Source organism: Diabrotica virgifera, chromosome 2, assembly GCF_917563875.1.
Source record: "Diabrotica virgifera virgifera chromosome 2, PGI_DIABVI_V3a".
In the NCBI taxonomy this organism is placed as follows: Eukaryota; Metazoa; Arthropoda; class Insecta; order Coleoptera; family Chrysomelidae; genus Diabrotica; species Diabrotica virgifera.
This window is the reverse complement of record NC_065444.1, coordinates 99,634,102-99,651,534: the sequence shown is the minus strand read 5'-3', so window position 1 is coordinate 99,651,534 and position 17,433 is coordinate 99,634,102. Positions and strand designations below refer to the sequence as shown.

The 17,433-nt window shown below is 33.4% G+C and overlaps 2 protein-coding genes across 2 annotated transcripts in view; one reads left to right on the top strand and one right to left on the bottom strand.

Moving 5' to 3' along the window:
- LOC114343719 (neuroparsin-A-like) overlaps positions 1–17,433 on the top strand; it is a 262,805-nt gene that overhangs the window by 117,181 nt on the left and 128,191 nt on the right. The gene's annotated exons all lie outside the window — the stretch shown is intronic.
- On the bottom strand, positions 1,092–3,774 carry LOC126879580 (piggyBac transposable element-derived protein 4-like). The gene is made up of 2 exons (XM_050642746.1): positions 3,699–3,774; positions 1,092–3,170 (listed from the first exon to the last, which is right to left on the bottom strand). The coding sequence occupies exons 1-2, from the start codon at positions 3,769–3,771 to the stop codon at positions 1,186–1,188; spliced, it is 2,058 nt and encodes a 685-aa protein (XP_050498703.1). The 5' UTR covers positions 3,772–3,774; the 3' UTR covers positions 1,092–1,185.

The following is a 17,433-nucleotide window of genomic DNA, read 5'->3' as shown; positions in this document are numbered from 1 at the left end:
CATTGATAGTCCCCGTTCTCACATATGGTTCAGAGGCATGGACGCTAACTAAAACAGATGAATCCGCTCTATCAATTTTTGAAAGAAAGGTACTACGCAAGATATTCGGAGCGGTTTGTGAGAACGGAATATGGAGGCGTAGATATAACTTTGAACTGCAGAATATCTACAAGCAAACGTTTGGTGGAAAAGATATTATCACTATAATTAAGCGAAATCGCCTGCAGTGGGCAGGACATGTAGCCCGAGCCCCTGAATCGAACATGATAAAAAGGATTCTAACAGCTCAACCCGTGGGAATGAGAAGACGGGGTAGACCAAAGTTGAGGTGGATGGACGGAGTAACACAAGATGCCGAGAAGATCGGAGTCGGCAACTGGAAAGCGCAGGCAAGGGACAGAACAGAATGGCGTAGAACGCTTGAGAAGGTCGAGGCCCTCTAAGGGCTGTAGCACCATGATGATGATGATGAGGTTGCTAACCTTGCCAATCACCCTCCACATTTTATCCGGGCTTGGGACCGGCTGTGATAACCGCAGAGCTACTCGATCCACCCCGCAATTACCCCAGGCAGTGTTTCAGAGATAGTAGTTTTCAATATATACGCAGTGACGTTTTGGATTCGCTTGATATTTCCGAACACACCCAAAAAAGACAAAAGTATGACACCCATCTCGAAAAACAAGTATATTTTGAAATTTTTGATACTATTATTACTTATGCAAATAGATACTCATTTTTTCAAATTTTGAAGATATGCAAATTCTTGACGTTTTTAACGATTCAAAATTTAAAAGTTACGCCAAAGAATTTTCAAAATATCTATTAGACAAGTGTATAAAATATCTATTAGACAAGTGTATTAACCGGTTGACTGCCAGGGCGGGCGTATACGCCCGCTACCTAATTTTCCCGATATGCCCCGGCGGGCGTATACGCCCGCTATGCACTCGACAAAATTGTATGTCTATATTTGCCAGCGGTCTTATTTAGAATGGTTTTAGATACAGTATACGACCGCTGTGGCATACAAGGCTCGCATATAAATGCGAGTTATAGAATTGCTAGACAAATATTGAAGAAAACTACAATTTTTATTTATTTTTATTTTTTAATAAAAAATTAAAGTAAATCTACTACACACAAGAAAAAAGGCTACATTATACTATGAACAAATTAATATAACTACTTTGAATGTATATTATAACAATCCAAACAAAAGTGAGGCTTGTCCTCGCAAATATCGCAATAGGTCACAACTTTTTTTACACGATTTTTGGATATTTCTCCACGAAGTTTTTTTGCATAACAGCCTCTACAATATCTTCTGGCTTTATTAAAAGGCCCTTCTTTTTTAAGTAGCTTATGAATTTGTGCTGATTTCGTTGACGTCGATTGTGTTGTTTCACTTTCATCATCATTTATCTCATCATAAGTTAGCAGGGATCTCACTAATTCTTCCCGAAACTCTGTAATTTTTACTTTTTTGTTAGCAAGTTGGTTGTATATTATGTGAGAATTTACAACCGCTGTCCCCAGAATGAATTCTATCGCTAGTTTTCGATACCACTTTAGTGATTTTCTTAACGATGAATTATAAGAGGTCATTTGATCAGATTGGTCAATAGATGACTTTCCTTTATTATATTCAATTATTGCCTTCGGTTTATGAACCACACCACTGCGTCGCTGTATGGCTACGGTTTCTGTAGTGTGCTTAGTAGTGAGAAGAAGAACATCCCTCTTATCTTTCCACTTCAAGACGCATACACCTTTTTCGTTTTCCTGTCCAAATACTTCCCCTCTTTTTAACTTTTTGAGTATGACATCTTTCGGATTTCCACGCCGGTTAGCTCTCAATGTACCAATATAATGTGTTTTATTTTCCAACAAAATATTTGTTAGTTCAAGACTTGTATAATAGTTATCAGCAATAATAGTTCGTCCTGAATTTAGTAGGTCCTTTGAGAGATTAATGACAATGTTAGTTGGTACAGAAGCGTTGCCCTCCCTTGTTTCCTTTCCAGCATATATGCGTAGATTCCATGTATATCCATTGCCACCGCATAATTTAAAAAGTTTTACTCCGTATTTGTGCGTTTTCTGGGGAATATATTGTTTGAATATCAATCTTCCTTGAAATGGAACGATAGACTCATCTACACAAAATGTTCGACCTGGAGTATAAACTTTTTGAAAATTTTTGATAAGTTTTTCTAGTAATGGCTGCACCTTGAATAAACGATCTCCTTCTGGACATCTTTCATTATCCGAAAAGTGCCACATTCTAAGAAGCAGCTGAAATCTATTTCGGGACATAGTTTTTGGTATAATAACATTTTTATATAGGTCGTCGTTGCTCCAATACTTTTCCAAAGAAGGCATTTTTACCAGACCCATGTAAGCAACTATACCAAGAAATCTAATCATTTCTTTTTTATCGGTCGGAACCCATCTCTGTAGTCTTGAATCATTGGTAATATCGTTGGAATCACACAATATTTGAGTAGCATATAAGTTTGTTTGATTTACAATCTCGTCAATTATTTCATCATCAACGAAAGTACGAAAACACTTATAAGGCGATAAATCATTTATAAGGATTGCAGCGTAATTGCCACATAATCCATCTTCCGCAGAGTATTCAAATTCGTGATGATTTCCAATTGGCTGCGTCCACGTATGTTCTAGAACATTTTGATTTGCTCCAACCTCATTTTCCTGGATATCGTCAGTATCTGCTAATTGAGTTTGAGCTAAAGTTTCAACATCAAAAAATTCTTCCAATTGTTCAGATGAAATATTGTTCTGTTCCCTTTCCAAATTTTTAGATAACATATTGTCGTCTGTTGCTGTAAATGGAATTGTGGCTGTAGCATCAGCAACTTCTTCTTCCTCCTCAGAGGCATCATCGGGCAAAAGTGATGTAGAACAGCTTGGTTGTTCCAAAACATTCCTCGTACACAATTTCTTTGAAGTGATTTTGGATGATTGCAATTTGCGTTTAATATTTGACTTGGGTTTGGACAATGTTATTTTCTGAGAAAACATGTCTGAAGATGCTTCTATGTCTGAGAAATCTGAACTGGATAATATTTCTTCATCACTGGTTGGCAAAAACATGGGATCAAGATCGGAATCAAGTGAACTAAAGGGGTCAGATTCGTCACCTGAAATAATAAAAAATACGAAATATAGTAACTATGCTTTTTCTCATGAGCATTTTTCAGTGCGACACAGTTTTTCGGTAACTTTCTAACGCATTAAGTTGTATATGACAGAAAAAAAGGCACGTCGGTGATTACTTTGGTAATTATTCTAGTTCTGTGATTATTCTAGTTGTCGATAGATGACGCTATAATCGAAAACAATTTATTTACTAATTATATAATATATCTACGAATATAATCTGTACAATTTATATTTATAAGAATATACAAATCAAAGAAAATACCATATTATAAATGCAATAAAGACAATTGATTTGTTTTTATGCCCAATTGCAAATAAAATTTGACAACTGTCAGATTTAACTAAAATGGCATGTCACTAAAATATATATTATCACGGACTTACCTTTTTTTCTATCGTTAGTGGCGCACTGAAAAATCCTCATAAAAAGAACCATAACAAAAAAATTAAAAATCCGTGGATTTCAAAAAAATAATATCTATTTCAAAAATGAATATCGTTATTACCTGACATTTCAGCATCTCTCAAAGCAAGTTCAACAATTTTTCTGCTTCGTTTACTCATTGTTACACAACACATACATCAAACAACAGTCAAAGATATACTGAGTAGTCTGGTCTGGCACTGTGGCACTTCTCTGTTTGACAAGTTCAGACTCGAATATAAGCGACCGCCAGTACGACGCCCGCTGGCACCACGGGCATAAATATGCCGCCTGTGCCCGGGCGGGCGCATACGCCCGCTAACGGTTTTTTTGAAAAATTTTCATTATTCTGAATTTTTTTTTATTTAAATAAAGAGTAATTATTTCAGAAAGGCATGTTTAATATTAATATGTGCTTGGCATATGGGGCAATTTTTTTTATTTATACATGGGCAGTCAACCTGTTAAAACTATCCATCATTCTTTAATCAAGTAAAATCAGGAACTTAATTAAAATTTTTATTCTCTCTCTCTCTCTCTCTCTCTCTCTCTCTCTGTCTCTCGTACCACTTCTTTCCATTCTCCTCTATTTCTTGCTCTTTTTTTCACTTCCCCCAACTTAAGCCGATTCTGTTGTGTTCTCTGGTAAATGTTTTTTTCCAGGTATTATCTGGTCGTCCCCTCTTCCTTGTACCCTCAGGTTGATATTCGAGTGCTTGTCTTGCGATGTTACTAGGATCTTTCCTTAACGTATGGCGGATCCATTTTCATTTCTTCTGTCTAATTGTTGTTATTATACTGGTTTGTTTCGTTCGTTTCCATAGTTCTTCATTCGTTATTTTATTAGGCCAGTAAATTTTTAGGTTCTTTCTAAGGACCTATTTACAAAAGTCTGTAGCCTTTTTGTTGTGCTTTCATCATGCTTCCAAGTTTCGCTTTATGCTTTTTACACAAGTATTGAATACATTGATTTTTGTTGACTCTGATATTTCACTTGTTTGCCAGATTTTATTTCACGCATTGAAGGCGTTAAAAATTTTTATATGCTGATCCAAATATTTTCGGAAGATGGGATAAGTTACAAACTATGTATAATTTTATATCCTACAATTCATTGCAACAAACTGTTCCCGAAATTAATAAAATATTATCATGAATTCTCTCATTGCCACCAACTTTTGCCTTAAATGAACGGGATTTCTAATGTCTCAAAAGAGTCAAAACGTATTGTCCAAACACCATGAAACAAAAGAGAATAGGCTTAATGTCAAGCTTTTCTCTAATGTCAATAGAAAAAAAAAAACTATTAAAATCTCTAACACACTAATAAATTTTACGATGATGTTATATATTTAACCCATTTTGCTACTTCCAAACAACATAGAATAAAGTTAATTTATAAACATGTTTAGGTTCTAAGTCTATGTGAAATAAAGTATAGTCCAAGAGTTTATAGTATAGTCCAATCAACAGCCATTTTCTCGTGTAATTTTGAGAATCAAGGTCCATTTCCTTGAACATTTGAATTTTGGTAGTATTTATAACCTTTGTTAAAATCCAGCGTAGGCCGAAGCGGGCTTTTACCCTGGGGGTGAAAACAACCACATCTAGAGGATAAGAATTTCTTTAATCAAAGTAACTATGGAAGTCGATAGATTGGCCAATTATGAGTAAATTTTGTTCTATAAAATTTTTTGCAAAGTTGATGCTTTTCAAGTAGTCCTGTCGCCAGGGGGGGTACAACGGCCTCGTTAATTCAGATGGACTTACTCAAGTTTTTTTTATGTATTTTGACCCGTAGAACACGAATTTTTTGGGTAACAGTTGATCCGGATGTCGATAAGATTGTTATAGACCAAGAACTTGAGGAATCAAATAACAGCGATTTTTGGCAAAACAAAACAATATTTTGTATTTTTTGGGCCATTTTAAGTAAAAAATATTTCTACAAGTTTTTTCGTAGGATGCACAGTTTTCGAGATAAACGCGGTTGAACTTTAAAAAAATCGAAAAATTGCAATTTTTGAACCCGAATAACTTTTGATTAAAAAATAAAATAGCAAGTCTGCTTACCGCATTTGAAAGTTTAAGTCAAATTATATCGGTTTTGATTATTTGCATTGGTAAAAATTTATTTTTTTATTGTTTAACAAAGCTATAAACACGTAGGGTTTCCCGTGCTTTTACATGCGTTTTAACGCATGTAACGTAGAAATAGTCTTGATTGCACTAGTACCTATTCTACCTACTCGTTCGATTTTAAATGAGAAATCATAGAAACATCACTCACGCACTAGTTGTTTGTAGCTTTGTTTAGCAATAACACAATAAATTTTTAGCAATGCAAATAATCAAAACCGACATAATTTGACTTGAACTTTCAAAGGCGCTAAGCAGAATTGCTATTTTATTTTTTAATCAAAAGTTATTCGGGTTTAAAAATTGCAGTTTTTCGATTTTTTGAAAGTTCAACCGCGTTTATCTCGAAAACTGTGCATCCTACTAAAAAACTTGTAGAAATATTTTTTGCTTAAAATGACCCAAAAAATACAAAATATTGTTTTGTTTTGCCAAAAATCGCTGTTATTTGATTCCTCAAGTTCTTGGTCTATAACAATCTTATCGACATCCGGATCAACTGTTACCCAAAAAATTCGTGTTCTACGGGTCAAAATACATAAAAAAAATTTGGGTAAGTCCATCTGAATTAACGAGGCCGTTGTACCCCCCCTGGCGACAGGACTAAAGTTAATAGCGATTAAAACTATGCATTTCACGTTTTATAACCGTTTTTCACGAATAAGTTAAAAAATTATTTTTCTATGGATGGTATACAATATGCAACTTCTCTCACTACTTACATACATTCAAAAAGAACAATTCCTCACGCAGTGAGAAAAGTCGGCCATTGTACTGAGAAATATTTTTTCTAACGGGTTCTCCTACGGTCTTCCACACTATGATCGCCGTTTCCATGATAACATGCACAATACCAACACAATTAATGTTAATACAATAACAATGTCAAATAAATGTGTTAAAGCAAAACCTGCCAGGCATTACCTTTCAAAACTGTTCAAAAATAACTGTTAATTAGAATTTAAAAGAAAGGTATATAAATTTTAAGAATATTAAATACCTACAAGTATATGTATTTTGTTTCAATTTATGCATATAATATCGCTAAAAGCACCTACATTATTTAATATTGAAGTTTGAACTCTTGACAAAACTGCATCCATAGAAAAAGTACAGTGTACAACACATGAGAAAATGACATATTTCTCCCTCGCTTGATTTGCGGCGACAAACTTCAGCGCTCGTCAGAAATATGTATTTTTTCTCAATTGTAGTACAATATACTATTTATCGAAAAAATCATTAAGAACAAAGTTATAGCTAATCAAAAAAACAAAGATACTCGCGTCAGACAGACTTATGTAAACCCAGTAACGACTGATTTATTGCTCTTTAAAGGATGGTTATTTTCGAAGAACCTTTCGGAGTCACTGAAGGTTTTCACCTCCGATTTCGTTGAACCTTCATCGATTTTCATGAAAATTGGTAAGTAGTTAGAAGATACTTCAAGAAACAAAGGTGACATGATGTTAACTTGCGCTTTTACCCTGGGGGTGGTTGCCACCCCTTCTCGGGGGTGAAATTTTTTTATTAAAAATAATACCAGAAATCGATAGAGACTTCTAAGCAAAATTTGTTACATAAAGTTATTAACATAAATCAATACTTTTTGAGTTATTAAATATCAAAGATTTTATTTTTTCTTAAAAAAATGCATGTTTTAAAGCTGTTTTTTACGTATTACTCAAAAACTATAAGCTTTTGTAAAAAAGCTATTATTACCAAAATTAAAGATAATAAAAAATTTAATACACTCCCTACTTAAAGAACTAAACTAATGTTATTTTAAAGTGATTTATGGGTAATTGAATGTATATTTTTTTCGACGAGTACTCAAATCTAAGTATTCAAGCTTACATAACGGGAAAACGATGCATTTTATAGAATATACTTGTTAAGCACTTGTCAAAGTACTTAGGAATACCTATCAAATGAGCTTCAGTAGAAGTAAATAGCATCAAAATTAAGCAAGTTATGATGAAAATAAGAGAACCCTTTCGATTTTTTTAGGAAAAAGTTAAAAACTAAACATACGCCATTTCCGCAAAAATTAAAATTTGTAGAAATCCTCACAAGAATTTCTTTATGTTATCATAGTTAATTATTTCAACAAATTTGACCGGTTTAGAATGCATATTTTATATATAGTATCCGAGATACGATTTTTTAAATTTCGCCCACTTAAGCCATTCTTGGGCCATTTTCTCAATGTTTTAATCAACATTGTTCAATAACTTTTTTCTCTGCAGTTTTAGGTATATGCAATCGTCAGTGATAAAATAGCTTTAAAACGGTCTAATGTAGAAGGTTCTAATTTTAAGCAAGATTGGGTTCTTTAAAGTTTGCTACTTTTAACGATTTTTGTTATCTTTTAGGGCTATTTTTTATATTTCTCGTTTTAAGGTAAAATTTGTCAAAGTAGGATGCTTGCAACAAGTTTTGCTAACTTTTACGTATATTTTTTCCTTCGCTGTGAGCTGATGAGTAGAGAGGATTAAATAGTAGGGTAGGTCAAAAAAAAAAAAAATAATGTTTCATTTTTTAATCGCTAGACCGCGGAAAACTTTGGGGTATATAAGTAAAATGCAAAGTAAAATAAAGTTATATATTGAACCTCCAGCTAGCGCATCATACTTATAATTTAGTTTTTTTCAGAAATCAAAACATTTTTCAATTATTTTTACAATCTTTAGCCAATAATACTTGAACGTGCTCTAGTGAAAACTGTTTAGTTGATAGTTTAAAAAATTAGGAAACAAATTTGAAACAGACAATATCTTTTAATTTGCGGTAGCGCAAAATACTCAAAAATTGTTAAAATTCACATATTAGCACCTTAAAGAAGGTGTGATCTAGTATGTTCTATTGGGTGTTATTAGCACAATCCATTTTTTGTTCTTTTACTTTACACTCCATTTAATTGGAATAGAATTATTATAGTGTGTTTAAAGTTATAAAGGATATAAATAAAACAGCTTATAATTTTAATAACATGTTTAATTGAAACAAAAAAGGAACCAAATTATAGCCAAACAACGTCAACAAATTAAATGAAATTTTGACTTTAGAAAGAGTCTTTTATTCACTATTTCTGAGTATGTACGCTGAAGCTGCGCTTGCTGTCAAACTTTGGAATCGAAGCTCTGGATGCTACGGCAGATCTTATGAAACCATCTCATTACTTAGCACCGACGACTTTTTTAGATGCTTCAATCACTAACTTGATGCAGCGTTCCACGGCTTGAATATGACATGGAAATTTTCCAAAGTTCCAATCCTCGGGTGTTTCACCAGCAGTGATTTTAGCCCAAACTTCATCATCAAAGACTCTCCGTAACAGTGATGGTGGTGTAATTTCAGTGGTGTTCTAATCGAATAATTCAGTAGAGTCAGTCGCATGAAAGGTGATTTTTGGAGGTCGAAAAACCTGTAGCTAACATCCTTGCTTCGATTATTCTTCGGAATCCTAATTCTCTTATGTGCTTCCTTTCATCCACTATCATCCTCAGCAGCAAATTTTCTGCTGGGCATTTCTGGGTGGGCATTTCTTTCGATTACAGGATTAACTACTTTAATCAAATTCTCTGGTAGAAATCTGGTTGATTTGATAGCCTCAAAAAGAGTTCAGGTCCATTTGTTATATATTTGCTGTATTTTGTTTTGAACCATACAGGCATATATGATTTAAGAATGAAGGATACTAACAATTTATGTTCAACTGAAGACGTTTCCACACTTACATACAGTCTCAAATCTCTGTTAGCTGTAGTCAACCATCGAGAGTGGGAAAGTGGACCCGGTTCTCGAACAGATAAGTCCACAGGGCGTTTGCCTGACTTTATCGCACAACTTATATCTAGAAGATACTATTCATCTTTACTCAAAAGATTGCGATTAACTAGTCCCCCTAGTAGTTAGGAACGAGGTGGTTTCATAAGATCTGCCGTAACATCCAGAGCTTCGATGCCAAAGTTTGACAGCAAGCGCAGCTTCAACGTACCCACTCAGATATAATGAGTAAAACGCTCTTCCTAAAGCCAAAATTTCATTTGATTTTTTGACATTGTTTGGCTACAATTTGGTTTCTTTTTTGTTTCAATTAAACATGTTATTAAAATTATAAGTGGTTTTATTTATATCCTTTATAACTTTAAGCACACTATAATAATTCTATGAATCAAATTAAATGACAAATATTATTGGCTAAAGATTGTAAAAATAATTGAAAAATGTGTTGATTTCTGAAAAAGACTAAATTTTAAGTATGATGCGCTAGCTGGGGTTCAATATATAACTTTATTTTACTTTGCATTTTACTTATATACCCCAAAGGCAAGTTGTCCGCGGTATAGCGATTAAAAAATTAAACATTATTGTTTTTCGATCCACCCTATTATATATTTTTCGCCAGCGCTCTTAGTAGAAGTTTTGTGCATTCAACTTGAACAATTTTATCAGAAAAGTACAAGTTTCAAACCGCCAGACAGCTCTACCCGAGAAACAGCGGATAAAAAGAGAGGTAACCTTTAAATTTCACATAGACTTCTTCTTTTTCTCAATGGCCTCTTGCGCAAGCAGTCATCCAGTCGCAGGAATTTATATATTAAATATTTTAATCATAACGAATACAATAAAAAACCATAATTACTTCTACTATTAATTCTGTGTGTTCCTTGTTCAGTAATCAGTCTACAATATTATTTCATCATAATTTGTGTTTTTCTAGATAAATATCTATTTTTATTCGTTTTGTAATATTTCACACACACCAATTTTACTAGAAAAGTAAAAGTTTCAAACCGCGAAGTTCTTCCGGCGAAACTCCCAGCGACTCGCACTTCTTTCGTTGTGCATTTAGGTATATACAGTGCTAAAAAAAATGAAAAATCCACGAGGAAAATAAAATTCCTGTAGCTGGCTGTATACCATAAATCACAAAAAATACTGGATCCTTTGTAAAAGGTATATTTAAAAGACCCTAATAAGGGTTACATCACATTAACAAAACGTTTTAGGATTAACAAATCAATCATCAGTGTTAAAAACCAATAGCATGCTTGAGCCACCAAAATGTTATGGGTAAAAACCCTTTCAATATTACATTTATTTTAAGTCCAAATTTTTTTGGCTTCTGTTATTATGTTTTTCATTAACTTTTGTAGTTATTTCTGGCGCGTTGCTATTATTGTCAAATCATTTGCAAATGCTATGAATTGGTGGCCGTTTTTAAATATAATTTCTTGCGTGTTTAAGTATTCTGCTTTTCCTGAATATTCCTTCCAATGACAGATTGAATGCAGTTGTTGATAGTGGGTCTTCTTGTGGGAATCCTTCCTTGGTTTCAAACTTTTTAGATGTATGCCCGTTCCATGCTATTTCGTTTGTTGTGTTTTCCATGGTCATCTTTACCATCCTGACAATTATTTTACTTGGTATTATTAGAAATAGCAGATAATAAAAGGTACAAATAAACGTAAACAAACTATTTATTTTAACCGAAAAACCGTAATATTACAATATACAAAGAAATTAAGATACGTCTTTCTACAACGATGTATTTTAACAGACTGAAATATCAAACTCAAAACTCTACTAACATCGTTCCCACATTCATAATGTAACTTGACACTTTTTCGCAATTTTAGGTAAGAGTGTATCGCCCTAATGCATTCGGAGATACGCCCGCCCACGAAGTAAGACTTCACATGTTTATTCTAACACTTAAAAAAATAGGCAATAATTTATAGTTGAATATTTCAACATCCCCTCGCAACTAAAATTATTTTTGAATTAGTCAAACAGACCCCCTTTACTAATTAAGTACTCTAACTTGACCCTATTCAGCGGTTTAGTCAACATATCAGCTATCATATCTTCGGTAGGACAATACTTAAAGTCAACAACGCCTTTTTCATACAATTCTTTTACGAAATGGTACTTTGTATCGATATGTTTTGTCCGATTACTGAATTTGTGATTTGTTAAAAGTTTTAGAGAGCTTTGATTGTTTTCGTATATAACTAATTCCGGCTCTAAACCCACAAATTCCTTTATAACCTGTTTTAACCAAATTGCTTCCTGACATCCTTCAGCCAATGTTATGTACTCTGCTTCAGTTGATGATAGAGACACGCCATTCTGTTTTCTACTTCCATAATTTATAGGCGAACCCCGTAATAAAAATATATACCCGCTATTTGATTTTCTGTTCCCCTTATCTTTTGCCCAGTCAGCGTCTGCATAGCCGTATAATGCACTATCTGTTCCTTCTTGTCCTAAAATAAGCTTTTTATATTTACTTTTATTTAAATATCTTAACACACCCTTTGCTTCATTCCAATCTACTTCATTTGGATTTTTATTCTGTTGGCTTAATATGGTGACGCTTGCCAATATATCCGGTCTAGTATTTACCGCAATATATGTATAATAAACCACCAATCAGTTGTTGATATATTTCACTGTTTTTCACCGGCTTTTCGCTGCTAGGCTTATAGTATCTAACATCCAGCGGTATATTGAACCCTTTTCCATCTTTCATCATAAACTTGTTCAGCAATTTGTCAATATAACTGGCCTGATTTAAACTACATATCCCTTTATCGCACATTTCAATCTTCATACCTAAATAATCTTGTAATAATCCCAAACTCCTTATATAAAAATTACATTTTAGTTTCTCTTCAAATATATCAATTATTACCTGTGTATCCTTTGCTGCTATTAAAATGTGATCCACGTATATAAGTACGTAAACCCTTTCATTATTTATTACCTTGCTATATAAACATGTATCAATATTGCTCTTACAAAAAATTTTCCTTAATGACGTGATTTCCTCTTGCATAGCTTGTTTCCATTTTTCACTATCACTTCTTTCAAGCGCTTCTTTAAAGTTTCTTGGTTATTCTTCTTGGAATTCTGTCAACTTTGCTATGTAGCGCTCAGGTGGAACACCTTTATTTACTCTGCTAGATCTACGATCACCTGGATTCTCTATATCGAGATCTGTATCTATTTGATAGTTAGAATTACCGTCATCGTCATGGGATTGTTCCCGACTTAAGCTCTCATACGTGTTAGATGTATCCGTAGAATTTTCTATTTCCTCCATGCTGGAGCGTCATTTGGGCGTCCAGGGGGGGCATTCCCCCCCCCCCCCGGCCCTGAAAATGACTGAAATTTACAGAAAATACATCAATATTCATCATAACATCATATATAATGTATTGTATATATAGTGCTTGCCCCCCCCCCCCAAACAAAATTTCAAATGACGCTCCTGCCTCCGTGTTTTCAAAATTTGCAACCTCTCTGTCTTCTACGTCGTTTGGCTCTATTTTCTTCCGTTCCATCATGGACCCAATGGATATTTCCTCACTTTTTGCCTCCTTTTTCTCGACGCATATATTTCTCTTGGAAAACACCACACTACGGCTAATTGTAATACGTTCTGTATCTACATTTAACAATCTACATGCTTTTGATTCATCGGAATAACCTACAAATACCAGTGACTCACCTCTTGGATCAAATTTATCCTTCATTTTTTTCTTTGGGAATGTGACTATAAACCGTAGACCCAAATATTTGCAAATTCGACACATTCGGTGTTACTTTATGCCACAATTCATAGGGCGTTTTTTCTTTCGACTTTGTAGGTAATCGATTTTGCAAATAATCTAATGCATTCGGAGAAATGCCCGCCCACGAAGTAAAACTTCACATGTTAATTCTAACACTTAACAAAAATAGGCAATAATTTATAGTTGAATATTTCAACAGGTATCCCCAGTTGTTTCATTATAGTTCGTACATCTGCTGTCTGTTTACTGTGTCGTAGGCGTGCTTAAAGTCGACGAATAAAGCATACACTACTGTTTTATATTCATAACAGGTAGTCTGTATTTCTCTTAAGGGAAATATTAATTTCGTCCGTCGTTGATCTGTTGTTTCCAAAACCTAGCATACACTACTGTTTTATATTCATAACAGGTAGTCTGTATTTCTTTTAAGGCAAATATTAATTTGGTCCGTCGGCGTCGTTGATCTGTTGTTTCCAAAACCTGCCTGGTATTATCCCAATATTTTTTCCGAATATTAATTTAGCCTTTTTCTTATACTTTGTGCCAAGATTTTGTAAACTATTTTTAGAAGTGCAATGCCTCTATAGTTTTAGCATAACATTCTATCACCTTTTTTATGTATAGGGCATGTCCTTGCTTTGGTCCACCCTTATGGCATTTTTTCTACTTCCCATATTCTTTTTATCAGGTCATATATCTCTTTTTGTAGTCTGTTCCCTTCTGACTTTACATTTCGTTCTCTATTTCTTGCTCTGTGGGTATTTCTATTGCTATCTAAAGTGTTGCAGCCAACAATGAGATAATATAACTTGGTAATATAAAATTATGATGAGTTAATCTTTAAATCTGTTGTCATCTTCTATATGAAAACAGCATCAAATTAGTTTGAAATTCCAAATAAAGAAAGTTGCACACGCTGTATAAAATTCATATTTTTTGGTCTTTGAACCTAAATACATAACACAATGTCTAGTGTCATTATATAATTGGAGGTTATTTACTTACATCTATAAATAATGTTAAAATACCAATAACAATTTAGTAATACTTAAATTTGTAAACAAAATGAATGTGATCGTAAAAAATTGAGATTAAACTCATTGATATAGTTGTTTATAAAATAAGAACTATATTGAATTTTAATTTATTATTACATTTAAACATATACTAAATTTTATACAACGTGGATAAACATTTTTTTGTTTTTTTCTTATTTTGTACTTTATTGTTTTATTTACGTTCAAAATAATGTCTAATGAGATACTTTAGAAGGGATTACAAGTAAACCATTTTTGTTTTACGCCTTTGTAAGGCAAATTTGATTTTTTTATTAAATACATGTATCTTTTAGTTGGCTAATACTTACCTAAACAATTATATTAAGCTATACTAACCACAGACAGTCCAGGGCCGAACTGGCTCAAAAAACGCTCCAACCAACTCTAAAGAAGCGTCAAGCCCCATCTCCTAAGCTTTTTAAATCAAATTTTTAAACTAAACTTCAATATCAGCCAAGGTGTAATTTCTGGATACTCCAATAAATGTTTAAAAAGTGTGAATAATTTTCCAACTGAAGTTTTTATTTATTATGTTTTTGTGGTAGACAGTGTTACCAACTTTGGCTCTTATGTAAGCTTTAATTTGCGTCATGTCAAATTTTCTTGTGGTGGGCTGTTCCATTCTTGAAGAGCAGCTAGTATCTAGTATCTAGCAGCTAGTAGTATCCGCAGCTAGCGGATTATCCCACAAAAAGTTATCTATAGGATTAAGGTCGGGTGAGCAAGCAGTAGAGTGATGTCTTCTTCTTCAAGGAAGTCCCTAGTAACATTCTTAACATGTGGATGTGCATTAGTAGGCATAAAAATTAACTCTTCTCTGCACCTCTTCAGGGCCTAATTACAATTTCTAGAGCCAAATCAACATATGCTTTTTCTCATGAGCATTTTTCAGTGCGACACAGTTTTTCGATTTCTTTCTAACGCATTAAATTGTATATGACAGAAAAAAAGGCACGTCGGTGATTACTTTGGTAATTATTCTAGTTCGGTGATTATTCTAGTTGTCGATAGATGGCGCTATAATAGAAAAAAATTTATTTACTAATTATAGTAGGAAAAATGAAAGAATACCCATGAACGAACATATAAAACACGCTGTACTTTTCTATCACCGTGTCACACAAAAAATTGGCCAGCGCAAGTACATGTATACTATACCCTATTCCACGAACATACGCCTGTTTTGGATTACTTCGACAACGAATATTTTACTGTCCAAAATAAGAAGAACAAAAGTAAATTGCAAATTACATTGTTGTTTATTGGAATAATTATTAGCGCCATTTACTTTCGTACTTCTTATGTTGCACAGTAAAATATTCGTTGTCGAAGTAATACAAAACAGGCGTTTGCTCGTGAAATGGCCCATAATAATTATTATTACATGTACTTGCGCTGGGCAATTTTCTTTGTGACAAGGTGACAGGAAAATGCAGCGTGTTTTATATGTTCGTTCATGAATATTCTTTCATTTTTCCGACTGTATATAATATATCTACGAATATAATCTGTAAAATTTAAAAGACTATACAAATCAAAGAAAATACCATTTTATAAATGCAATAAAGACAATTGATTTGTTTTTATGCCCAATTTCAAATAAAATTTGACAACTGTCAGATTTAACTATAATGTCATGTTAAAATAAATGTTATAAATGTATATTATCACGGACTTACTTTTTTTTCTATCATTTGTGACGCACTGAAAAATCCTCAAGAAAAGAACCATACCTACGAGTTTTTCAAGTTAGTTGAATGGATTTAAGGCAGTTTTTTTACATGATATGATATTTCCTCCTACATATCTGTAAACAGTCTCGAAGTACCCGGCTTTGTCGGTCATAAATAATTATGATTTTACACAAATTCTGGTTTCATCTGAAAATGGCACATTTTGCCAATTTCCAATGTTCCTGTTTTAACGATCAATCTTTTGCTACTTGGATAACTCGAGAACCCGTTACTGTCTTTGCTGTATGGTCATTTGGGGCGATGTCTTCTTCTTATCATTTCAACTAAAACACTTACACCTGTAGCTCCCAAAAGTTGATTTTGTAGCTACGGGTGAGGAATTGTTGGTAAATTCTAGCGACTTGGACGATGAAAACGATACTGGCGAGCCGTTGTTAGTTTTTGGTGACTTTCTCTTGGTTTATTTTTAATTTGAAGAGTACAGGGGAAAAACAAGGAATGTCACATTTTCATTAATTTTGGCTTTTCTCGCCATGTGGTAGCAAAAACTGTGTGACTAGGCTATCGATTCAAGACAATAAACATAAAGATCAATCTATATAAATATTCTAAGAATTGTTATCCATTCGAAGGACCATGATTACCCGCACGCCACTGAACAAAAATAAGGAATGTTAGCAGTTTTTTGGTGCATCATTAAATTAATAATTTAATATATTCTGCTAAGAATCTCCTAAGTAGTTTTTTGGTATCATAAGAATTAAACCATTAGAGTTTATCTCAATATGTATAAAATGTGACATTCCTTGTTTTTCCCCTATACTCTTCATTTATTTTTAATCTTTTTTAATTTCTGATACCTAGCATGATACCCCGTGTTAGACATACCACTGCAGAGACGTCCCTTTGATACATAGGAGTTTCAGTGGTGTCATAGGTATTGTACAATAAAATTTGGGACTCGATTTCTTTATAATAAACCCGTACACTACGAATCTGACAGATTTCGCTTATACATACCTACACACACCCAAACTTATATGGAATTATATGACATTTCTTCGTATTTCGTGCGAATTTAAAAAACAAACACACGAAGTCAAACACTATTTATTTTAAAGCAATTTAATAACAAATACATAACAATTAAATAAAGCAATAAAATATTTAACAAACAAACTGTAAGTACAGTATTTCTCATGATCATCTTTCAGTGCGTCACAGTTTTTCGATTTCTTTCTAACGCATTAAATTGTATGTGACAGAAAAAAAGGCACGTCGGTGATTACATTTCGTCGGTGACCTTTTTATAACATTTGTTCTAGTTATTCTAGTTGTCG